The sequence below is a fragment of the Mastigoproctus giganteus genome, chromosome 6, assembly GCF_048544385.1.
Source record: "Mastigoproctus giganteus isolate SK-2022 chromosome 6, ASM4854438v1, whole genome shotgun sequence".
NCBI classification, from domain to species: domain Eukaryota; kingdom Metazoa; phylum Arthropoda; class Arachnida; order Uropygi; family Thelyphonidae; genus Mastigoproctus; species Mastigoproctus giganteus.
The window spans coordinates 127,015,282-127,041,312 of NC_143580.1; the positions used below are offsets into that span (position 1 = coordinate 127,015,282).

Consider the following 26,031-nt stretch of genomic DNA (forward strand, 5'->3'; position numbering starts at 1 on the left):
CATGTGTGTATATATATATATATATATATATATATATTATTTTATCTTTCTATTGTGGTTTATTGTGTTTATTTTCTTAATTACGGGTGTTTTCTACTCATAGGTATTATGGTTAATACATTACTGGTCTTTAAGCTAGCCTAAACTCGGTTATCTTAAATGGCATTTAAGATAACCGAGTTTAGGCTAGCTTAAAGACCAGTAATGTATTAACCATAATACCTATGAGTAGAAAACACCCGTAATTAAGAAAATAAACACAATAAACCACAATAGAAAGATAAAATAATAATATGTACTCTGTTCGTACCCGGGCATTGCTAAAACAGCTACCGGGACAACAGAAAAATCTAGAAATAATTTAAAGAAAAACCACTATAAAAGTATATTAAAAGTAAAATACAACATAAATTATCATATTACTAAAGAATAATATATATACATAAAATGTTTAATTGATAACTTTTACAATAGCAACAATGCCACATATCTTCAACTACAATACAACTGAAAGTTTATTCCCTTAAAGTATTTATTCCTTTAAAACATAAAATTTAGCAAGTGTGTGTGTGGGGGGGGGGGGGGGTTAGCAGTAAAAAAAAAAAAAACTGTTGAAAAGCAGTTAGATGGATGCGTAAATTTCACAAAATGCCAACACTAAAAGAAAGATAGAAGAAAAAGGAAGTAGTAAAGGTGGGAATTTTTTTTTTTTAGGAGCATTAACAACTAAGGCCATATTGCTCCAGGGATATGCTGTGGTCATTCCCTGACCTTTCCGTATCCTCCGTATTTGGTGGTTACAGGCTCGAACCTCTGTCTAATCAAGAAGTGTGTGCTACACACTGCTGCTCCTGCCCACCTGGCTACAGAGGTGCCTCAAGGTGGGAGATATAGGAATGAAAATATCCTAAATGATATTGGCATTAGGAGGCATATGATACAAGAAAGCAACTTACATAGCGATACAGCATCAGCCAAAAAAAAAAAAAAAAAAACCACCCCTATTTCACCCATCCATTCATTCCAAATGCTTGACTAGTTCTACCTTATTTAGGTTGTCGACCTGTGCTACAAGAGATGGAAGTTTGCTCCAACTATCAACTACCCGTTGGCTAAGGGCAAATTTCCGCACTTCAATTCTACAATTGGCTTTCCTTAAACTTGAATTCGTCCCCTCAGGTGATAATCTGAGCAAGAAGAATCCCATCAGCATTGAGCTTGCTCATACCATTCAAGGCCTTAAACACCTCAATTAGATCACCTTGCAGGTGCCTAATGTCCATACTCATTTGGAGACTAGCAAGTTCTGCAATTTGCAGAATTTAAGCCTTCCTTGGTAACAGCAACCCTTTGTTCCACTCACCAATCTTGTTGTTCTTCTCGGTACTCATTCCAGCAGCAATACATGCTTCTTAAAATGTGCCTCCAGACCTGTATGCAGTACTCAAGGTATAGTCTGACCATTGCCTTATACAAGGGGACAATCATCTCCTTATCCCTGCTACCAAAATTCCTGTATATCATTGATAAAACACCATGAGCTACTCTTGCAGCCTGTCTGCACTGCTCAAAAAAACTTCATAACTGACTGCACAAGTACGCCCAGGTCCTTTTCATTTTCTACTAATCTGAGTGTAGTACCACACAGTTGGTACGTTACTCTACTGCTACCCATATGCAGTACTTTACATTTGTCACTTTAAACTTCAGTTGACGCCTCTCAGCCCATTTGTTTATACTCTGGGACGACCAAACGGTCAGAGAAGTTCACAAGATAGACAGAATACAAGAAACAGCACCGTATTCAGTCTTGGGCTTAACCCCAGTCACTCAAGGCATGTGTACTTATGCACCCATGCACCTAATCACTAGGCTATGATAGCCTGCTGAACTTATCTGGATCCTGTTGCAACAGTGTATTATCATTACTGTAATTAACAACATTGCCAACCTTCGTATCACCTGCAAATTTAGACTAACTTTGATATAACTTCATCAATGTCATTGATAAATACAGAAAACAACAATGGGCTTAACACCAAACCCTGAAGAACTGCACTAATATTAGTCCATGAAGAACAGTGTCCACTGATTACCATGCTCTGTCTTCTCCCAGTCAACCATCCTTTTATCCATTGTAGCAACTTGCCCTTAATGCCATACTGCTCCAATTTGTACAGTAGTCTTCCATGTGCCACAGTATCAAAAGCTTTCCTAAAATACAAGTATATATCAAAAAAAAAAAAAAATTTTTTTTCAGTTACATATCTCAGCTGAATATTTTCCTGCTATTTCTTCTTGCCTGAGCAATGTACTACTCATTACTTGGAAATTCTAGGTATTCATCTTCTACTTTATTTGCAAATATATATATTTCTTAATAGTCTTTCATTTGCAGGTCTATTCAGTCTTATTCAGCTCTTTTTTTTTTCACTTCTTCAAAACTTAGTTTGCAAGCATTATTAGCTTCTATTTTGATAACACTCACTTAGTCAGGGCCTGTTCTAAAGGGCTGGAACTTTATGCCCCCAGTACTTTTATTTTTTTCATCTCTCTACTTTCTGCTCCTCCTTTTCTCATTCATACAGCTATTAGTGGGCAATACGAGGGCAGTATGAGCATTCTTACTTTCCTTTACCCTTCGATATCTTAGCCTAATTTTATATGCACTTTCATTCCCTTCCTCAACTCTCTTTATTTCATTGCCTTATACCATTTGCTTGCAGATTCTTCTAATACTACACTCTAAATTTTTCTCCTTATATTAGACTCAAAATTACGACCTTTTCTATATCACGTCATTTTATTTTACACTAATGTAGCTACCTCCTTTTCCTCCTATTATCACACCTAGTTTAAACTATATACCAGCTTTTCTGTTGCAAAAATTTCACAATTGGTAGCACAGTTTTCTCTAGCTGTCCTAAAGAAATGTAGTCCGTGTTTTGTTGTGAGCAGATAAGCCAGTACGGATCAAATGCACACCTAGGAAGAAATAACTTCAATTTGAGACCACTTTCAGCCTGACTGGTAAGGCCTATCATTCACAATGGCCATCTCAAGAAAACGGCTTCCGTATTAATATATAACTGTCAATTTTACATCTGGTCTTTAGAGATGTCTGAAAAACACCACAATGACATAAATACAAAGTTGGGGAAGACTGCTGGCATAGATAGACCCTGAGGGTTTTTACACTTTTGTCCATTTTTTCTATCTTCTCCCTTACACGTCACCTCCCAACAACAGCCTATTTTTTGATTATTAAAAAGGGGGACAGCACGAACATGACCACCTACTAACAAAAACTCCACACTTCATTTATCCCAGTTTGGGAAAGTGGCAGAAGTCAGGCAAACTGCAGTGCAATCAGAAAGCCCCCTCCCTGGAGGAGCTTCCTTAAACACCAGTTAAGTGTGCTACTCACTTGCCCTAGTGAGCACAACTATCACAGCTATGTAGCTAATGAAATGCTGTCTGCATATAATATAGACATTTTTTTTTTCTTTTCATTTCAGACTTTTCTTTTCAATCAGACTTTTTTTTTTCTTTCTATTCACCACTAATGCAAATTTTTTTAATATTTAAAGTTATATCTGCAAACTGATCTTCAAGACAGGGTGATTAATTATTGCAAAACTACTGTATTTTATGGAGAGTATATGGAGAGTTTCTGGCCCATTTCAAAAATAAAACTATTAGGTATTTTTATATTTGGCCATTTTTCTGCACATCTAGGAAGAAATATCTTCAATTTGAGACTGCTTTCAGCCCGATCAATTAGACCTATCGTTCGTGATGGCCGCCTCAAGAAAACGGCTTCCATATTAATATATAGGTACTTATTTTACTTTAATCACTTATGCTTTACAACAAACACTGCGTTGGGACTACCTTAGCTATCTCTGCGGAAGGTCTGCTTTCATGTCCTCCTTTCAATTTTTTCCCCCACACATTTTTGAATTTCCATTTCTTCCGCAAATATGGGTAAGCATAGAAATGCAGACATTGATACATAATCAGGTGTAGTCCCCTGATGAAATACACATGTTTACTTGGATCAGATTTTTTTTTTTTTTTTTGTAATTCTCCCCTCCACCCATTAGACTGTTTTACTAAATTTTTTCATCTTTATATTATGCTTGCTATTCCTTTATATTTTTAACTTATTACTTTTGGCTTACAGTTCGTTCCCTTTTAATTGGCTTACAAATTCAGCCTATAATTTTATTTAATTCATCATATCATTTAGATGTTATGGACTCATTTCTAAAGCATTTTTTCCATCATAATTATAATAATTTAACAGATTATTGAGTGTAACTTAATAAACCTGTTCTTATAGTGTAAGACCAATTTAAAAAGTGACTACAAAACGGTGTTTATTGTTATTAGATGTTTAATAAACTTTAATGCCAAACGAAAAATGAGTTATACTGATTATAAAACTGAACCAAGTGTAAATAACTATTAGTTTAACACCTTTTCAAATAATTAGATTGCCATTCAAAAAAGGAAAATCACAAAAATAATCAATTAAGTTCAATTAATTTTAAAAAGAGCATCTTTGCAGTTAGTACAGCCTTGATACAACTAAGGCTGCAGTAACAAAGCTATTAGCATTAAAAAAAAAAGAACAAAAGCAAACTAACTTCCACTGGTTTACTCTTCTCCCATTCAGCAAGCAGATCATTGGTACGACACTCAACTGCTTTGTCTTCTGCTACTATTTTCATCTGTAGACTAGCAACCTGTGTTTGAATTGAAGCATCTTTGCGTCGAATGATTTCATTGAATGCTGACCATTCACCTTCAATGTTATCTACATGAAGCCACGAATTCGGAAACTGAAAGCGTTGTCTTTCAAGAATGCGCTGACCTTCTTTGTAACACTAAAAAACAGAATGACTGTTTAAAAGGAAACCATTACAAAAGTGAAAAATATACACAATTACAGCTCTATCAATTAAAGTTAATGTGGGTAACAAACAACTGTACAAAATGTACAGTTGTGTTACCACATGAAAAACAAAAATAGTAATGATTAGCAAATTTCTTAATATATTACTAGCATTTCAAAGTGAAATGTAACATTTTTATTAAAATAATGCCACCAATTAAGTTCTTTTGAAAAATTTTAATGCATATTATCTTTCAAAAATATTAAGTAAACAGAGGAAACAAAAAATACTAATAGAAAGAATAATCTTATAAAAGGCACAAATTACCTAAATTTCAAGTGATAAAATTTATTGAAGACACATTTTTTACTTTATATTTCTCAGAAGTACAGTTGACGATTTTTTTTTTTTTAAATTTCACAAGAACAGATTTTATATTGAATACTACGTTAATTTCAAGATTATGCTTTTTGAAGGAACAAATATTTCACTTGCATTGACCCATTCAGCACAACGTTTTCACCTCTCAGTTCTCTCCAAGATTTTTTCAGAGATAAACCTAATTCATTGCTGCACTTAAAAAGAAATTTCAGACTGTATTTTATGATTTTTTTTTACCAGTTAGTCAAGAGTTTAATTTAAAAATAAAAAAATTAAAAAAAATTAAAAATAAGAAATTCAACTTTACATGAAATTTAATTCATTTCGAACATACCATTTAAACTGAATTACAATTCAAAATATCTTGCACTCCATCTTATGAAGAGATTCAGAATATTGTGAATTTGTTCAATTGTTATTCTGAAACTGTCCTTTAACAGTCCACCCACTATTTTGGAATACAATGTCCACTTCTAAAATGTTAAGAATTTTAAGGAAATTTGCATGCATCAATTTTTCTGTAATTTTTTTTTCTAATAGAATTGTCTCCAAAAACAGTTTTGGTTAGAAATGTACAAATGTAATTTAAGAAAACAGTGCTTGTGCTGTTACCCCAAGTATACTCAGATGGAGCAGAATGAGTTAAAGGGTTGAAAAATAACCAATTCAAATTTATAAACATCTTGGTGCACATACTTTGTACAGTCAAATCAACAATGATGATTCATTGTTAAGTATGGTGCTACCTCTATGAAATTAGGTTTACTGGTTCTACGCGCATAAGTGATATTTCTATGTTCATTTCTTAACCAAACTAATCTAACTTCCTCATAAAATTTCTAAAAGGCTTCGGTTATGATTAAAGAACTGGTTTAATAGCTTACCCTTAGTCATCATTGTTTTTTGTACCTATTCCAGATAATCTCGCTTTAGTCATCATATGGCATTTTCCTATCAATAACAAGTGGCACGGTGCTGGTATAGCAGCATAACCAAAAACACTGGTCAACACATAAAATGTTATGAAAACGAAAGTACCCAAACTTGACTAATTTCATGCTACTGAAGATGAAAATCATTAATATTTGTCTATTGGCTCTTGTTTTCAAATTTCATTTGGGATCTCATATTAGCAAGTTACTTGACAACAGGAGTGCTCAACCCTGTTGTGTTCCGGGGCCACAAGTGGCCCAGGAATACAAAGTTTTCAAAAAATATTTAAAAAATATATATATATATATATATATATATATATATATATATATAGATATATATATATATATATATATATATTAGTAGTGGCATATGATGCAAGAAAGCAGCAAGTGTATGAGCTTATGCAGCATCAGCCAAATAAAAAAAAAAAAAAAAAAAACACACCATTCCCTCCAAATGCCTGTCCAGTTCCTCAAATTTATTTAACCTATCAACTTCCACAACGACAGATGGAAGTTTGTTCCAGCAATTAACCACCTGCTGACTAAAAGCAAATTTCCGCACATCTATTCTACATCTGTCTTTTCTTAATTTGAATTTATGCCCCCTTAGAGTCGTAAACTGAACAAGTGGAAGGATCCCATCAGATTTCAGCATGCTCAACCCATTCAAGGCCTTATACAGGGTGTTTCAGTTAAACGTTTCAGAACTTCTAAGAGGGGTAGGGTACATCCTGACAACTCGAAATCATATAGCAATGTGGGGTCGGAAATGCTTTCCTGAAGCGGTGTTGTACACAGAAGCACCATAAAGAAAAGAGACTGTAAGTGAGAAATCGTTTTAATAATACATGAAAAGAAGCAAAAGGTACATGGATTAAAGTAAGTGTTCGAAGTTTCTTCCACAGGCTACAATGCACGCCTCACATCTCCGACGCATGGACATCCGAACATTCTGGAATACTTCAGGCGAATTTCGAATTTCTTCGGCAGCTACTGCGATTCCTGCAGAAGTGTTGTTTTCCGATGAGGCATCCTTCACAAGGGAAGGAATTTTCAACACGCATAACGACCATATCTGGGTGGTCGAGAACCCGCATGCAATACGACGTCATGCAGCACAGATTCGATTTTCGGTCAATGTATGGGCCGGTATTATGGGAGATCACCTCATCGGACCTTACCTGTTACCGTGTCGTCTAACCGGACCTATCTACTTGATCTTTCTGCAGCAAGTATTGCCACAACTTTTGAGAGATGAACAGATTTCTGCATCGACGCAACACACAATGTGGTTCCAACACGATGGAGCCCGTGCCCATTATAGCGGAGATGTTCGTAACTACCTGGATGTCACATTTGGTCAACAGTGGATCGGACGTGGTGGTCCCGTGCGTTGGCCTGCTCGGTCACCCGACCTATCATGTCTTGATTTTTATTTCTGGGATCATATGAAATCGCTAGTTTATGACACTCCTGTTGACAATGCTGAGGAGCTGGCTGCAAGAATCGCAGTAGCTGCCGAAGAAATTCGAAATTCGCCTGAAGTATTCCAGAATGTTCGGATGTCCATGTGTCGGAGATGTGAGGCGTGCATTGTAGCCCGTGGAAGAAACTTCGAACACTTACTTTACTCCATGTACCTTTTGCTTCTTTTCATGTATTATTAAAACGATTTCTCACTTACGGTCTCTTTTCTTTATGGTGCTTCTGTGTACAACACCGCTTCAGGAAAGCATTTCCGACCCCACATTGCTATATGATTTTGAGTTGTCAGGATGTACCCTACCCCTCTTAGAAGTTCTGAAACGTTTAACTGAAACACCCTGTATACCTCAATCAGATCACCGCACAGGTGCCTAGTCTCCAGCCACTGCAATTTCCAGAACTTAAGCCTCTCTTGGTAAAAGGATCTCTTCATTCCCCTCACCAATCTTGTTGCCCTTTTCTGATACACGTTCAAGCAAATCTACATCCTTCCTAAAATGAGACCTCCAGACCTGTATGTAGTACTCAAGGCATGGCCTGACCATTGCCTTATACAGAGGAACAATCACCTCCTTTTCCCTGCTAGCAAAATTCCTATATATCATTGACAAAACCCCATGACTTGCCCTGGCAGCCTGTAACACACTCTGCATTGCTCAGAAAACTTCAAATCTGACTGCACAATTACTCCCAGGTCTTTTTCATTTTCTATCACCTTAAGTGTAGTACCATACAGTTGGTACGTTTCTCAGGGATTACTTCTACCCATATGCAGTACTTTGCATTTGTCAAGGTTAAACTTCAGTTGCTACTTCTTAGCCCATCTACCCAAATTATCTAGATTCTGTTGCAGTAGCACACTGCCATTAACAACCCTACCAACCCTTGTATTATCTGCAAACTTCGACACTAAGCCTGATATACTGTCATCAATATCATTGATAAATATACAAAACAACAGAGGACCCAAAACCGAACCCTGTGGGACTCCACTAATAACATTAGTCCACGAAGAGCAGTACCCATTGATTACCACTCTGTCTTCTCTCACTCAACCATCCTCTTATCCATTGTAGCAACTTACCCTTAATATCATTCTACTCCAATTTGTACAATAGTCTTCATTGCGCAATGTCAAAAGCTTTCCTGAAATCCAAATATATGATATCAAAATTATTTTTTGCATCCAGTTCCTTTGTAACCACATCATAATATCCTATCAAATTTGTCAGACAAGACTTTCCCTTAACAAACCCATGATAAGTCTGAATTATTGCTGCAGTCTTGTCTAGATGATCCTACAATGCTGTTGTCGTTATTTGGTTTTTAGGAGCATTAGCAACTAAGGCCATATTGCTCCGGGGATATGCGGTGGTAATTTCCTGACCTTTTCGCATCCTCCGTATTTGGTGGGCATGGGCTCGAACCCCGGTCTGATCAAGAAGCGTCTGTTATGCACTGCTGCTCCTGCCCACCTGGCTACAGAGGCACAAATCCTGCAATGCATCTTTAACCTGTGACTCCATTATTTTACCCGGAACAGAAGTTAAACTAACTGGTCTGTAATTACTCGTGTCGCCCTTCGATCCCTTTGTGAATTGGGGATACATTTGCACATCTCCAGTCAGTGGGGACCTCCATTGAGTCCAAGGATGCTCTCATAATTATGGCTAAGGGTTTGCTTAGTTGCTTTGCCGCCTCCTTTAATATAACTGGATAGATCTCATCCACCCCAGTTGCCTTTCTTATGTTTAACTTCAACAATTTCTCCTCCACTTTGCTCTCAGTTATTACAAAATCATTCAGCACCCTACTACAATTTGATAACCTTCTGCCATTTTCAAACCAAGTCCCATTTTGGACTCTATATATATATATATATAGTTCAAAATGGAGTGTAGCAACTCCTGTGCCACCTATCAGTTAAGCAGGAAAGCTCAACTTCTCAACAAGCATGCACAGATGGAAATTTGCGTGCCAAATCTCTTGGTTTTGAAAATGTCATGAAAGTTATCACAGACATTGTGAATTTCAACCAAGTAGTGAAGGGTTTGAACCATTGACAGTTTCAAAATTTTCTACACACAGAATAGGATGCTGATCATGGTGATGTTGTCTATTCTCTGATGTGTGATGGTTAAGCCATTCAAAAGTGCTCATGAGGATTTCTGAGTTGAAATATGCCATCCAGGAGTTCATGACAGCAAAAGGCAAGCCTGTATCTGAGTACGACGATCCAAAAATTTTGGCAAAGTTTGCCTTCCTTATTGAGATTTCTTCTCATTTGAATGAGTTAAATTTGAAGCTCCAGTTAAAAGATCAAATGGTGCATGCATGTCCTGTTTAATTACCTCAAAGCTTTTCAGATGAAATTAGAACTCTTTATGTGCCAACTTCAAGACCAGAATTTAACTCATTTTTAAGGAATGTTGAAGTTGCAGTCTGCAAAAGATTCTCCCCAATATGTGGCTGCAATATCTCAGCTCCAGACTGAGTTCCGAGAGAGATTGCAAGATTTCCGCACTGGTAACTAATCCCTTCTTTGTGAATGTGATGGAGACTCCTCATGAGCACTTTTGAATGGAAATCATTGACCTTCAATGTGACAGACCTGAAAATCAAATTTGATGAAGTGTCTCTCCTAGAATTTTACCAAAAATATGTAGAAAAGAGAAAATTTGCCAATTTAAGAATGTATGCAGCAAGAATCTTCTCCCTCTTCAGAAGCACATACTTATGTGAACAGACGTTTTCTAGAACGAAACGCTCCAAGTAAAAATTGAGGACAAAAATTACTGACTGTCATCTGGGGCACTGCCAATTAGCTACCACAGAAATAGTTCCTGACATGGAATTATTAGTTCGGCAACTGTCGCCTCGCTCTGCAACACATGATAAGCTGTTGTTGCCTCAAATGCATCTTCCAGTCTGTTGCAGTAATCCTCGAATACAGCTATGTACTTGGTAATTTATTCTCACTTAACAGCTGTTCTCTGCGAGATTCCTACCTTTTGCATAGTATTTGTGTCGTATAAGGTTAATGTGCCCCCAATTGTGTGAATAGTCCAGATGACTGCTGTTATGTATGTGGAGAAGTAACATTAGCTTCAGGAAAGCATCCCTAACTCAAGCCCTAAAAAAGGCCTACTTCTTGTACTTCCGGTGTAAGTAAAGTAGGCCACCAGGACAAGAACTGGGCTCCACACATGTGCTGCACTACCTGTTCATCAATGCTCAATGCATTGGTGAATTGACAGGGACATTATATGCCCCTTGCTTTGTCTATGATATGGAGGGACCCAACAAATCACGTCACAGACTTACTTCTGTATGGTGCGTCCCATTAGAAAAGGGATGACAATGAAGCAAAAGTGGACAGTGATGTACCCAAATATACCATCTTCAATACGTCCTGTGGGTGAAGTACTACCTATTTCTGAACCACCCAACTGTTTTTGAGTTGGGTGGTTCAGAAATAGGTAGTTTTTTTTTTTTCTATACACTCTGATGAAGATACTGATGAATATCAATTCAATATATACATAGAAGTACAGCAGCTGTCTATGTCAATGGATCCACAATTTTGTCCAAACTTTTATCTTTCTGAACACAGAAAATGAACTTAATGACCTCATCAGGGATCTCGAACTGCCAAAGAATAAAGCAGAAGTTTTTGCCTAGAGGCTACAACAGTGGAATCTTCTAGATTATTCTGTGAAGTTACATTTCTTACTCGAAATAAATATCATGTTGAATTCTATCAAACAGAGGGTGAGCTCACTATGTGTAAGGATGTTGATTGTGTAATTGCAGCAATGAACATGAGGCATGTTCCAAAAAAGGATGCCGACTATTTATAGACACTTATAAGGTTAGCCTTAAGGCTGTGTTATTACACAGCAGAAATTTGCTGCCTTCAGTACCTCTTGCATGTGCTGACGATGAAAAGAAACATGGAAACAAGGAGAACATCCTCTGAGATGTACGCTATCAGAAGCACGAGTGGCAGATATGTGGTGATCTAAAGGTGATTGCCATTTTATAAAGGACTACAAAAGGGTTACGGTAAATATTGTTGCTTTCTCTGCAAGTGGGATAGTCGTGCCAAGGATATGCACTACAAATTCTTGGAAGAGTTGGCCTCAATGAAAATCATTAACAGCTAGAATGAAGAACTTAGCATTTGAACCTCTGGTAGAGTCAAATAAAATTTTGCTTTCACTGCTCCACAGCAAATGGGGCTCATGAAAAATTTCATGAAGGCTTTGGAAGTGAACTGTCCTACATTCACATACTTGCAAGAGAAATTCCCAAGGCTTAGTACAGAGAAGATTAAGGCAGGCATTTTAATTGATGCACAAATAAGAGAACCTTTCAAAGATAAACAGTTCGAATATGTATTGGTGATGGTGAAAAATCAGTGTGGAAAGCATTTCGAAACGTTTCAACTGATTTTCTAGGAAATGTTAAGGCCGGCAACTACAGGCAACTTGGGGAAGATCTTTATCATTCTCTACAACTCAGGGTGGCAGAGAATGAAACAGACCTGGGGGTAATTGTCTAGTCAGATTTGAAGTTTTCTGAGCAGTGCGGTCAGGCTGTCAGAGTAGGTCATGGGGTATTGACAAGAATATACAGGAATTTTGCTATAGGATAAGGAAGTGATTATCCGTTTGTATAAGGCAATGTTCAGGCCACACCTCGAGTCCTACATACAGACTTGGAGGCATAATTTTAGGAAGAATGAGAAGTGTTAGGAAGGATGGTGAAGGGAACGAAGTGGTCCTCTTACCAAGAAAGGCTTAAGTTCGGGAGACTTCTGGAGACTAGGCATCTACAAGGTGATCTGATTGGCTCAATACTGATGGGATTTTCTTCCTCTTGCTCAGATTATGAACCTGAGACAACATAAATTAAAACTGAGAAAAGAGTTGTAAAATAGATGTGCAGAAATTTGCCTTTAGCCAAAGGGCAGTTGATTGCTAGAGCAAACTTCCATCTCTCATTGTGGAAGTTGATAGCTGAAACACATTAAAGGAAGAACACTGGACAAACTTTTAGAGCAAATGGGAGGGGATTTTTTTTTTTTTTTTTGGCTTATGCTATATAAGCTCTTGTTTTCTTGCATCAGAAAGCATTAGTAGATGCTTTTTTTTTTTTTTTTTTTCTTTTTTTTTATATGAAAAACCCCAAACATGAAAGGTATCAAAACCTATAGTACTTAGTACCGTGCATGGGTTCAAGGAGAAGTTTGGGGGGAGGGGAATGCCGGAAACTTTGCTCTAGAGACTAAACATGGGTTTCACCACTTCAAGCCTCCAAAAAGCAAAGTGGTGGTATTTCACCGGTTGATGAAAGTCATCTACCACCTAAGAAAGTCATTTACCACCTACTAATGCTAAGTGAGGGGCAGTGGTAGATTTCTGGTAATCCAGGCAGTAGGTAGCTATTATTTTTTAAGGTCCATGCTATGTATTATTTTGGCTATTGTGAGAAGTGGTGCTGACCAGCACTTCATCTCCTGTCATTCAGAGCAGTTAGATCAACCATCTAGATAGAGACTTGAATGTTTATTGGGCTATCTCATGTAAGATAATTAATTTTGATTGCAAATAGAGTGAAGTAACCCTGCGAGACATCTTCCTCTTGATTCCGAGATGTTCATAAAGCATTCCAATGGCAGACATGTAAAGCATGAGATTTCAGAAGATCTGATTTATTTGAGGAAAATGACCCTTAATCCCAGATGATACATGACCATAAGAATCCCACCATGGCAAGCAGTACTGAAAGCATTCACAACATTTACAGTGACCATAACTAGATGTCATATAATGATGAAAGCATTACAGATGTGGGGTTCAACCTTGTGAAGCACATTAAAAATTAGGCCACTATATGGATCATTCTTTCAAAGGTTTTGTTCGGACAGCTTGTAAGTGATACTAGCCTGTAATTTTGAACTACTGAGGGATGCTTACCTGATTTTGGTGTTTCAAAAATAAAGGACTGGCACCAACAGAAGGAATGCATGTACTTTGAAAAAAAAATCCTGTTAGCTAATATCATAAAAAAGATGTGCAGGTCTGTTTCAGATATTTAATCATGGAGCAATGAATACTATTTGGTCCTACTACGCTGTTTGCTTACATGTTCAAAAACTCTTTGAGATCTACCATCATAGTAAATGGTTGGCTACATGGAAGAGAAAAAAAGTGTTGTTGAGAAGTACACCTTGTACTTTTCTAAATGCCCTGTGAGGTGTTGAAAGGAAGACATGTATGAGGTATAGGAAGAGAGAAGGAATCAGCTGGAGCATTTAAAATTTCAGAAGGGGATGACATATCACATCCATTTCAAAGAATTACTGGAGAATGAGACAACAGGAATTTTCCGCTCACTGTATATATTTTCCTACAAATAAATCATGGGTTTTCATTTCAGTAGCTGCTGAGGCAAGGGTAATTAAGATCATATTTGGCTTTCCACACAGGCAAGCTTACCACAACATGCTGTTTGAGAATAGCAATACTTTTGGCATATAATGCATCTGAGAGGGGGTTGGCATATAGATTTGTAGCATTCAGTTTAAGAATCCTGCTTTGATAGATGTAGATTTTGATAGAATTAAAGGCAAAAATTAGATTCCTTGTTGCCAGTAAATCTCATACATTCATACTGAGATGCATTTAACATCTGACACTCCCTTGGGATGACTCTTCAAACACATCAAGGAAGTTTCATTCTAAAATCGCACAGTCACTCATGTGTATGTGTGCATCAGCTGCAAGACACAACGACAATGGGTATTCCACCCATTGTTGTGGTATCTGGCAGCAGTGTGTGTGTGTGTGTGTGTGTGTGTGGTCCCTTTTCCTAAGGATGTCCCTAGATTCCAACTGTTTCACTAACTTTGGGTAAGTGAGTGATTTTAGGTTTTATGGAGCAGGAGCAAATAAGGCCATGATGCACCAAGTCCATTTCTTAATTATAGTAACGACCAAATAGGTTACTACGTCCCAATGTACAAACACGTAAAAACAAATAACGAAAGATCATTATACAATGACCATAATATGCATTTATATACGTGTATACAAATTTTTAAAAATCTAAAAATGTTGGACATATCTTTGTCAAATAAAATCTGACTGAGTGTATAAGGATCAGTCAGCCAATTAAAAGCATAAAAATATAAAAGGTGTGCACTAAAAAAAAAAAAAAAAAAAACAGCATATTCAATAAAGATATGCTTGACAGTTAAAATTTCACAGTGCTGGAATATAGGAGGTCATCAGCAGAAAAGAGTGTTGGATGTCCTATGCAGGGCTACAAAAGAACAACTTTCTCTTAATTCATTATATAATAAGAAAACCAAATGGACGTCTTTCAAGTGTACAGTTTCTCCGAACGTGGCTGAAAAACTTCCAAACTGAAATCCCTGCCAGACCACCATGGTGTCCATGCAGGGTGGTCTGGCAAGGATTTTCATTTGATAGCATACTGCATAGAACTGATTTTAATGAAAGAGACAATGATGGTTCAGCAGCTTAGACTCAGGACAGGAGTGTTCTATATGCTCCAGTGGCAATATGAATTACCTAATGGTGAATAGGATCCAGCCATCAGAGTACACTAATAGATGTGTATACTTGTGATCCATAATCTATTTGGATCACAAAGGTACAAGAAAGAGGTGCAATAAAGTGCATCATCATCAGCACCCCAAAAATTAGAAAATATTGCAAATAGGATATTCAAGCCTCTTATGCGCTTCATATGTACCTGAAAGATCTCGTTTCACAGATCTCGTATTTAATAACAATAGTTTCATAATAATTTTTTATACTTCTGGTATTCATATCCCTAAGAACTTCACAGGTGAATCTCGATGCAAAATATTTATTTAGTTTGTCAGCAACCTGAATAGGAAATCAACAGTTCTGCCATTCAAAACTAGTGGACCAATGGCCCTGCAAATTTATAATTATCCCATGCATTTTTCTTTGCATATAGTCTCATCATCAGTTATGGTACCTATTTAGGTCTAAACCCTAAAGCAATACCTCTTGGTAGAAAAAGCTTAGTGGCATCTATCAGTACTTCCCTGAATATTTACATTTTGAATTTACAATTGGCAACATCATAACCTGGTCCCAATGGTGGGAATTTAAAAATTGTCCACATTAATTATATGAAAGCAACCTTTATGAAACAAACATCCCATCCCTTGACCCAACAGAGGAGATATATCTTTATATAGTTCCCTATAAATATATTATGGTCATTGTCACTTAGTAGTTCCTTTACAGCGAATAGCATTAGTAGAGGCATTTGATGCAAGAAAGCAAGATTATGCAGCATCAGCCAAAAAAAAAAACTAAATAAATAAATAAATAAAAAATAACCACTTCACCCCTCTGTTCTTTCGAAATACCTGTCCAGCTGAGCCTTAAACTTATTTAGGCTATCAACTTCCATGACAAGGGATAGAAGTCTGTTCCACCAACCAACCACCCGCTGGCTAAAGGCAAATTTAAGAACGTCTATCCTACATCTGTCTTTCCTCAATTTGAATTTATGCCCTCTCAGGTGATTATTCTGAGCAAGAGGAAGAATTCCATCAGCACTGAGCATGCTCAAACCATTCAAGGCTTTATATACCTCTATCATATCACCTCGCAGGTGCGTAGTCTCTAGACATGGTAATTTGCAAAACTTAAGCCTTTCTTTGTAAGAGCACCCCTTTGTTCCATTCACTAATCTTGTTGCACTTCTCTGTACTCATTCCAGCAGCTCTACATCCTTCTTGAAATGAGGCCTCCAGGCCTGTATACAGTACTCTAGGTGTGGCCTGACCATTACCTTATACAAGAGAATAATTACCTCCTTATCCCTGCTAGAAAAATTCCTATATGTCATTGACAATACACCATGAGTTACTCTTGCAGCAAGTCAGCACTCGTCAGAGAACTTCATATCTGCCTGCACAACCACCCCCCAGGTCTCTTTCATTCTCTACCACTGTCAGTGTAGTACCACAGAGTTGATATGTTACTCTGGGGTTGCTGTTTCCCATATGTAGTACTTTACATTTGTCAATGTTAAACTTCATTTGCCACCTCTCAGCCCATCTGCTCAACCTTTCCAGATCCCGTTGCAGCAGCATAGTGTCAATAGTGTCCTTGACAACCCTGCCAACCTTTGTTTCGTCTGCAAACTTGCGCATTAAGCTTGATATACCATCATAAATATCATTTAAAAATACAGAAAACAATAATGGACCCAATACTGAACCCTGAGGGACTCCACTAATAACATTAGTCCATGATGAGCAGTGTCCATTGATTACCACTGTCTTCTCCCCCTCAACCACCCCTTTATCCATAGCAGCAATTTGCCTCCAATGTCACACTGCTCCAATTTGTGCAGCAGTTTTCCATGTGCAACAGTATCAAAAGCCTTTCTAAGATCCAATTATATAATATCAAAGTTATTCCCTGCATCCAGTTCTTTTGTGACTGCATCATAGTATCCAATCAAATTGGTCAGGCAAGACTTCCCCTTAACAAAACCATGAGCTATAACTGAAGTCTTGTCAAGATGATCCTGCAGTGCTTCTTTAACCAGTGCCTCCATTAATTTTCCGGGAACAGAAGTTAAACTCAAAGGTCTATAATTACTTGTGTCAGCCTTTGATCCTCCTTTGTGAATTGGGGTCAAATTTGCACATCTCCAGTCCATAGGTACCTCCGCTGAGTCCAAGGAAGCTCTCATAATTATGGCTAAGAGTTTACTTACTTACTTTGCTGCCTCCTTTAATATAACTGGATAGATCCCATCCACCCCAGGTGCCTTTCTTGTGTTTATCTTCAACAATTTCTCCTCCACTTTACTCTCAGTTATTACAAGATTCTCTAGCTTACTGCCAGAGTTGACTCCACCTCTGGCATTCCCCTTGCTGAATAACTCCTCATGTGTAAATGTCGATGCAAAATATTCATTTAGTTTGTTAGCTACCTGAGTAGGATCATCAACAGTTGAACCATCAATATCAAGTGGACCAATCTGATTCATCTCCTTCCTTCTAGAGTTTACATAAGTAAAGAACCCTTTGCTGTATTTCTTTGCATCCCTTGCCAAAGATTTCTCATAATCTGCCTTTGCCTGCCTAACATCGTTTGTAACTTGGTTACAGATCACTTGTATCTATCATAGGCTTCTGTGTCATGTGTTAATTTGTATGTATCCCACGCATTTTTCTTCCCTGCCGTATGTCTCATTAGTTCATCTAACATACATTTAGGCCTAAACCCTGAACAATATTTCTTGGTTGGTATGTAAAGCCTAGTATCTTCCAAGATAAATTCTTTGAATGCTTCCCATTTGATAACACCATCAGTTGGTCCCACCATAGAGAATTTAAATACTGTCTCAGACCACAGTAGTCGCCTTTACGAAAGAAAAACCCTTCCCTTTACCCCTGATGGTAGTTACCTATTTGAGTAAATCCCACTTCAGCATACTATGATCACTGCGACCTAGTGGTTCATTTATCTGCAGGTTCTTAATGCATGAAGAATCACTACTGATAATCAATTCAAGAGTAGTTGCCTCCCTCTCCAACTCCCTCTAGTTGCCTCCCGAACATGCTGATGTAGAAAACAATCATACAATAATTATACAAAAGCCTTGCTAGTGTGCGAGTGACCAGCCCCCAAATTCCAGTCAATATCTGGGAAATTAAAATTCCCCCTTATAAGACTCTCTGATTTACTGGTCCACTCTATTTCAATGTATAGTTTCTTATTATACTCATCAGAGTCATTAGGCCTATAGCACACTCCTACTCTCAATTTTGATCTCCCAATGCTTATGTCACACCAAACTGAATCGACACTGCACTGTCCAGCGATGTCCACTTGCTTCACTTCCTTGGATTTTATGCGTTTCTTAACTAATAGCATAACCCCTCCTCCCTTCCTATCCTGTCTATCCTTTCTGTAGACATTATACTCCCCGAATTGCAGTTCTGCATTCCTTATATCTGTGTGACACCACGTCTCTGAAATCCCAACAATATCTGCCTAATGTTTTGAGCAATACCTCAAATTGATCAAATTTATTTACTAAACTTGTAGCATTGGTGTACAAGCAAGTATACATGCACCTGTTCTTTTTCTTAGCTACCCTAACACAACCCATGTGTTTACTTGTACCCCAATGATTCCCAACAGTCTCTGAAATATCCTGCATCCTATTTTCCAGGCTGCTGCTCATTCCAATAGAAGCAGTGCAAGAATCACTTTCACCTCTACCAGTGGCTACTGTTAATCTATTAGTCCTTGTATCCCCCCCCCCAAATCTAGCAGTTTTCCGACCCACCTAACACTGTCTCGATAGCATCAGCAAACATTCTTGCACCCTTTCTATTTAAGTGTATCCCATTCCTGTAGAAGCAGTCTCTCCTGTTAACAAGTACAGACCAGGCTGAAAAAAATTCTACCCCTTGAGCATTGCACAATCTTTCCAGGGCTGAATTGACCGACAGGGCTCTCATCATATACTCCCTCCTATCGTGTCTGGGCAGAATTGCAGACACTTTCAAATTCAAGCCTAATTCACGGCTTTTTTCAACAGTGACCTGTACTTGTTAAGTAATGCCGCCAATCTCCTACTCTTAATATCATTAGTGCCAACGGGTACAACTATATCACCTTTTGTGCCCTTAAAAGATGATATCCGCTCTACAACATCATCAAACTTTGCCCCTGGCGGACATACCCTGGTCCTGTTCCACCTATCCTTTTTACAAAGGATGTTTCCCGGTTCCACAACAATAGAGTCACCGACAACTACTAGTTCCTTTGGGACCAGCCGCTGTGTTGCATGATGACCAAGTGCAAGCTCTGGCATTGGTGTGGGCAGCTGAGAGCTTGATGGGCCCCTCACTTTTAATCCTTCGAGGGCATCCACCCTGTCCTTCAAGCTCTCAACATAGGCCCATAACAACACTGAGTTGTTGCCCGATTTCCTTACACTCCTTGCATCGCGCACATACAAAGACATCCCCCATGGCAGTATCATGTCCCGTACTCGACTGCTCCACAAACATCAAGCAAGTAGTGCATTTTGAAAGGCTATGATTCAGAGGGCAACTGCCCCCTAAGTTCTCCCCTGAGCCACAGCACTCCCATTAGCTTGAGCCTTTTGCTTTGCTGCTCTGGTCTGAGTCATGATTTCGATTTAATTTCAATAAAATTTCAATTTCAATACAAAATTACAACACTAAACTTGTATCCCAACACAGTTATAACGCTATATTTATGTTTCAGTATTGAGTGTTATCTACGAAATCCATTTATGTACTATTCCGTATCAAGTTAAGTATTAATTATTGATTTTTACTAATTATTTATGTTACGTAACCTAAGTCGTTATATGCATAGTTAAAAGTACAATTTAATTGACAATGAAGTTCAACAAGATTAATAGATTTTACTGATTAATTGAAAATATTATGTACTATACTATATTAAGCTTATGCTATCTAGTTCGAGATATTTTGTAGCGCGTAACAATGGCGGCAATTTACGAACGGTAAACACGTGGATTTGATACCCTTACCGATACTAAGTTATACCTACAAAATCTCTATCTAAGTTACTTTAAACTAAGTATCGCAAATAGGAATATAAAGCTACTCTAGAAAATAAGTTAATATGCCAATTTAAGCTAATAAATCAGAAAAAACTTCTCCGTTCCAGGAGTGGCATAAAGCTACATCCACACAAACTACTCTCGTACTGAATATGATAAGTACATGAAGAACAATTAAAGGAACAGTTGTGAAAATAAAATATTTAAAAAACAAAGCTGCAGATCATGAATAATTCTATAGTATAATGGTTCATAACCAATGAGGTACATAACACATAACAAAAAGCAATAAAAAAATTAAAAACTTATGATCACTAGGATGATTTTAAATAGCTGATAGTTTTGATTTCATTCATAAAGGGGTTTTCAGAAGCAATGTTTTATAATCAGAAAATTGTTCTACAGTTATTAAAGATAAAATGCATACTACTTAAAAATTTAAATTATTTCAGGGATCATTACAAACCTCAACTTGCTTTTCCCATGTCTTCATCTTCCGTTTCAGTGACTGAACATAGGTAATAAATGATACAGCATCTGATGTACTGGCTGTGTCAATGGACTGTTGTTCCAATTCACTGCGAGACTTAAAAAAAAAAAAAAAAAAAAACTTTGATCGTGTTATAATTTAATAAATAAAAAAAAAAAAAAAAAACATTTACACCTGTCTTCTGTTGTACACCGGTGTAAATGTTACACCGGTATAACATTTACACCTGACTGCTTCAATTTACTGACTTACTAAAAACAACTGTAAAATTTTTCTTTGGAATTTTATTTGATTTTCAAAATTGCTAAAACATTAAATCCAGTTTCAGTTTAATCATTACTATAAAGAAATTCAATTTTATACTGTTACTAAACATGTGACAATTACATCTTCATTCCTACCTTCATGGGGGGTAAGACTTCTGCTAATGTCAGGTGAAGGCAATCTTGATGCTTTCATTAAGCTGAGGCAGTGGCAACTGGTCTGACAGACCCATATATCTAATATTTATCATGCATAGTCATCAGCTCACTATAAAGCCAGAATTTAGATGTTTTTGAAGTTACTTATGATTGATTGTTTACTAGGAATTTTATATGAAAAGCATTTGGGAGACAAGCATCACTGTCCATATTACGATCCCCCCCCCCCCCATTTGTGTTGTAATTATCTGGTTTCAGTGTAATGTAAAAAAAAAAAGCCATGTTTCTCACTGATGCAGAAGCTAGATACTATTCATTTAATATATATAATGATTTAAAACACACACACACACACACACACACACATACACTATTATCATTTATTTATGACAAAATATAGTAGCATGCATACATAAGAATGAATATTTGTGCACTTAATAGTTTTATAAACTTTGGAAATGACTAATACCTTCATGTTTACATTTTTTTATATTTTATTTTCTGTGTTTCAGCAAAATAGGTGTGGGGGGAAAAACTAATTTGTATTTTTCATAAAAAAACAAAATTACATTCAGTAGACATTGCCATTTTTATAGCAAAATTGCTAGTACAGATATAGACTAGACATTAACAAACAGTATTCAGAAAAACAAATACTTGTATGTGTTTGTGGGTGGGGGTGATTGGCTCGTACAGCTATCAAAGACCAGGCACCAGTATAATTCTAACAATTAATGGTGTATGTATATATATAGTGGGGATTGTAGTTATTGGAGGATAATTGGTTCCAGAGTAGTCCACTTAAAATGGAGACTAAATTTAGTAATGTGTATTATGTGTGTGTTCATAGTAAAAATTGGATTGAAGAAAGTTAAAAAGTAGACTATTTTATTATATGTTGTTCAATGTACGGTCAACTAAAGTTTAGTGAAGGTACGTAATTTTTCAGTTTTTGCGAATAAAAAATGAATCCAGAATTCATGGTGTTTTTTTTTTTTTTTTTTAGTCGTAATTTTTCAAATAAAATTGTCATAGCATTTAGTTATGGATTTAACTTTTTCTCCATGATTATGAAGAAGGTCATTCTCACAAATAATTTCAAGGGCTTGGTCAATTTTTTTCGAGGGCTTCCTTTAATTTTCAAATCTTCGTAACTGCGGGGACTTGGAAAATGAATACTCAGATACAGTTCTTTGGTAACGGACTTCATTTTAATGCCAAAAAAGTGTCGCATTTAAAAGAGATCCTTGTGGTGCTCCCTCCTCTCAGCAAAAGGACCAAGGCAGGATGGATCATACTCAAACTTAGTAAAAGACAATGGGATAAAATGTTTTTAATCCCGGGAAAGCCTCTAGTGTCAATGGGCCATGGTCGTCCAACACCCCACTGGCGTTTCGTGGGTTCCCCCTCCTCGGACCACTTTCGGTAAGTATTAACTACAGCTGACCGTGAGCATCCCACCAGCCATGCCGTTTCAGATATGCTCTGAACCAGTCATCTGGCCATTACAATTTGGCTTTTGTCAAACTTGCTGAAGTCTGCTGCCTTTCTCATCTGAAGAAAAAGAATAACACTGATTAACGGAGCTAAGTATCAGGTGTTTTTTATGCTGTGTGATGTGCAAATGTGACCCCAATTCACAGAGGATCAAATTGTGACAAGTAATTATAGACCTGTTAGTTTAACTTCTGTTCCATGAAAATTAATGGAGGCACTGATTAAAGAAGCACTGCAGGATCATCTAGACAAGACTTCAGTTATAGCTCAGATACAGCATCGTTTTGTTATGGGAAACTCTTGCCTGACCAATCTGATTGGATACTATGATGTGGTCACAAAGAAACTGGATGCAGGGAACAACTTTTGATAAAGGCTTTTGATACTGTTGCACATGGAAGACTGCTGAACAAACTGGAGCAGTGTGGCATTGGAGGCAAATTGCTGCTAAGGATAGAGGGATGGTTGAGTGGGAGAAGACAGAGTGGTAAACAATGGACACTACTCATCGTGGACTAATGTTATTATGGAGTCCCTCAGGGTTCAGTGTTGGGTCCATTGTTGTTTTCTGTATTTATAAATGATATTGATGATGGTATATCAGGCTTAATGTTCAAGTTTGCAGAAAACACAAGGGTTGGCAGGGTTGTTAAGAACACTAATGACAGTACGCTGCTGCAACAGGATCCAGAAAAGTTCAGCAGATGGGCTGAGAGGTGGCAAATGAAGTTTAACATTGACAAATGTAAAGTACTACATATGGGAAGCAGTAAATATGGTTTTATAGTAAAGGTTCAAGGTTTTCTTTGATAATCCCCACTCTTTCCTTGAGACTCATAACTGAGGCTGTCAAAAAACAGATTTTGTCCCTGAGTTTTGACACATGAGGCAGAAAACTGAGTTTACCATACCCAAATACCATATGTATCCCAGAAAACTGGGATATATATGGTATTTGGGTATTATTTAGTCAGATTCTGGGCAGTCTGTTGTGGCTAAAACAGTTGTGAAGTATATTTCCACAATATTCATATTGTGGAAATATACTTCACAACTGTTTTGTCATCATTACATCACTTGGGTACCTACCCACCCACCGAAGAAGGGCCAAATAGCCCTGAAACAGTGCCGTCTGGGTGGTGGTATCCACTGAGAATAAGTAACAACAGTCTTCTCCTTCAGGCAAAGCATTACTTATGCGAAGTAGTGCAATGTCATAGCAACTTGTCGTGAAGGTATTCACAATATGAGATGTAACTTAAACAATGCCGCTATTGCAAATTTGCTAATCTATAATTAGCTCTGTATAAATGATGCAATTGCAGTAAAATACATATAGTCTAATCTCTTTCGCAGCTAAGGCTTAAGCCCTTAATGCATTAGAGTCTTAACTTATATCATACACCATGAGGCATCTCTCATATTGTACGAATATATTTCACAACTGTTTTGTCATCATTAAATCACTTGGGTACCTACCCACCCACCGAAGAAGGGCCAAATAGCCCTGAAATGGTGCCGTCTGGGTGGTGGTATCCACTGAGAATAAGTAACAACAGTCTTCTCCTTCGGGTGAAGTGTTACTTATTCGAAGTAGTGCAATGTCATGGCAACTCATCGTGAAGGTATTCACAATGAGATGTAACTTAAATGATGCCACTATTGCAAATTTGCTAATCTATAATTAGCTGTGTATAAATGATGCAATTGCACAAAAACACACAGTCTTGTAGGAATAGAATTCTTTATTCCACACTCCACCTTAAAATCTTGTCCTTTTCCAAACCTTGGTTTTCCAATAAATGTTTTTTTTTTTTTTTTTTTATGTAAACCCCAAACACGAGAGGTATTAGAACCCATAGTACTTAGTACCATGCTTGGGTTGGAGGCTGAGAAGACGAAAGAAGATATTTGTTGACACTGGACTTGAACTTCTGTAGATTTTAATTTTCAGGAAATACGTATGAAGGAAGGCTGTTCCAGAAAATGGCAGTTCAATGAATAAACGAGGAAGATGAAAAGTTGGTTCTGCGAGTTTGAAGTTGGACAGTAGATGGATGTTGGCTGGTGGTGGCACGTATTCAGACTGTTTTGAAAGAGAGAGAGAGCAGGAAATATAGAAGACAATTCAGAAGAACAGTGCCCATGGAAGTATCTGTAGAAGAAGCATGCAGCAGAGACAGTACGTCTATGAGAGAGTGAGTGGAGAGACTCTCTTAGAGATGAATCATTAATTAACCTAACTGCCCTCTTCTGAATGGAATCAAGAAACCTGAGAGAGGTTTTGGGGGGCACCACCCCAGATGAGGGAACAATATTCCATGGCAGAGCGGATTTGCGATTTATACAGAGTGAGCAGCTGTTTGTAAGAAAAGTAACGCTGAGAGTGAAAGAGAAAACCAAGTTTTTTAGATGCAGAGGAAGCAATATTTGTAATGTGCTTGTGCCAAGAGAGATTAGAAGTCAGGGCAATCCCCAAAAGAGATATATCATTTTGCCTAGAAATCGGAGTGTCACTAAAGGTAAGCATAGGAGCAGAAGAATCCTTTTTGCGAGATATAGGACAATACTGAGTTTTAGAAGGGTTGAAATCAACTAAGTTGTCTTTGCCCCACTGGAGAATTACCTGAACAACGGCATTTAAGGAATTGGTAGCGGATTTTCGAGAAATTGATGCTGATTCAGCACGACAAAGTTTCTCAAAATAGAAAGTGGAATGCAATGTGCTATCATCAGCAAAACTATGGATAGGATTTCCAGTCAATGGAAGAAGGTCATTAATATACAAGAGGAAAAGAGTGGGGGGAAAGAACTGAACCTTGGGGGACACCGGCATTAGTGGAGAAGTTAGAAGACAGAGAGCCATCTTCCATCATCCTCAGTGAGGGATCAGAGAGAAAACTGGATAACCAATTACAAAAAAAAAACAGTTGGCAAACCATAAGATGGAAGCTTGTTTCGAAAACCTTTATGCCAAACATGATCGAAAGCCTTTGAGATGTCAAGGGCAACTACTTGTGTGTGTGTGGTATGGGTGTTTAATGGCGCACAAGCTGCTGTGGCTATATTGCGCCTATTCATAGGTATGTTGAAAAGATAAAATAAATAATTAATGTGAAGATGGTTCAATCTCATTTCATGCCAGAAACTAATCAGAGTCGCTTATACATTCCTATTTGTTTCAAATAACAGAAAAGTTCATTAATATTGGCATTTTCACCAATGATATCATTTAATGTTATCCGTTCACGGAAATT

General features: G+C 37.4%; 1 protein-coding gene across 2 annotated transcripts in view; it reads right to left on the minus strand.

Moving 5' to 3' along the window:
- Nucleotides 1–26,031, minus strand: part of Dhc64C (dynein heavy chain, cytoplasmic) — a 1,460,071-nt gene that overhangs the window by 1,142,937 nt on the left and 291,103 nt on the right. For both annotated transcript variants that reach the window (XM_090376486.1, XM_090376487.1), the window contains exons 22-23: nucleotides 20,832–20,951; nucleotides 4,653–4,892 (exon numbers count right to left, since the gene is read on the minus strand). In XM_090376486.1, the coding sequence (XP_090232612.1) occupies nucleotides 4,653–4,892; nucleotides 20,832–20,951 (360 nt within the window). The remainder of the gene's footprint in view (nucleotides 1–4,652; nucleotides 4,893–20,831; nucleotides 20,952–26,031) is intronic.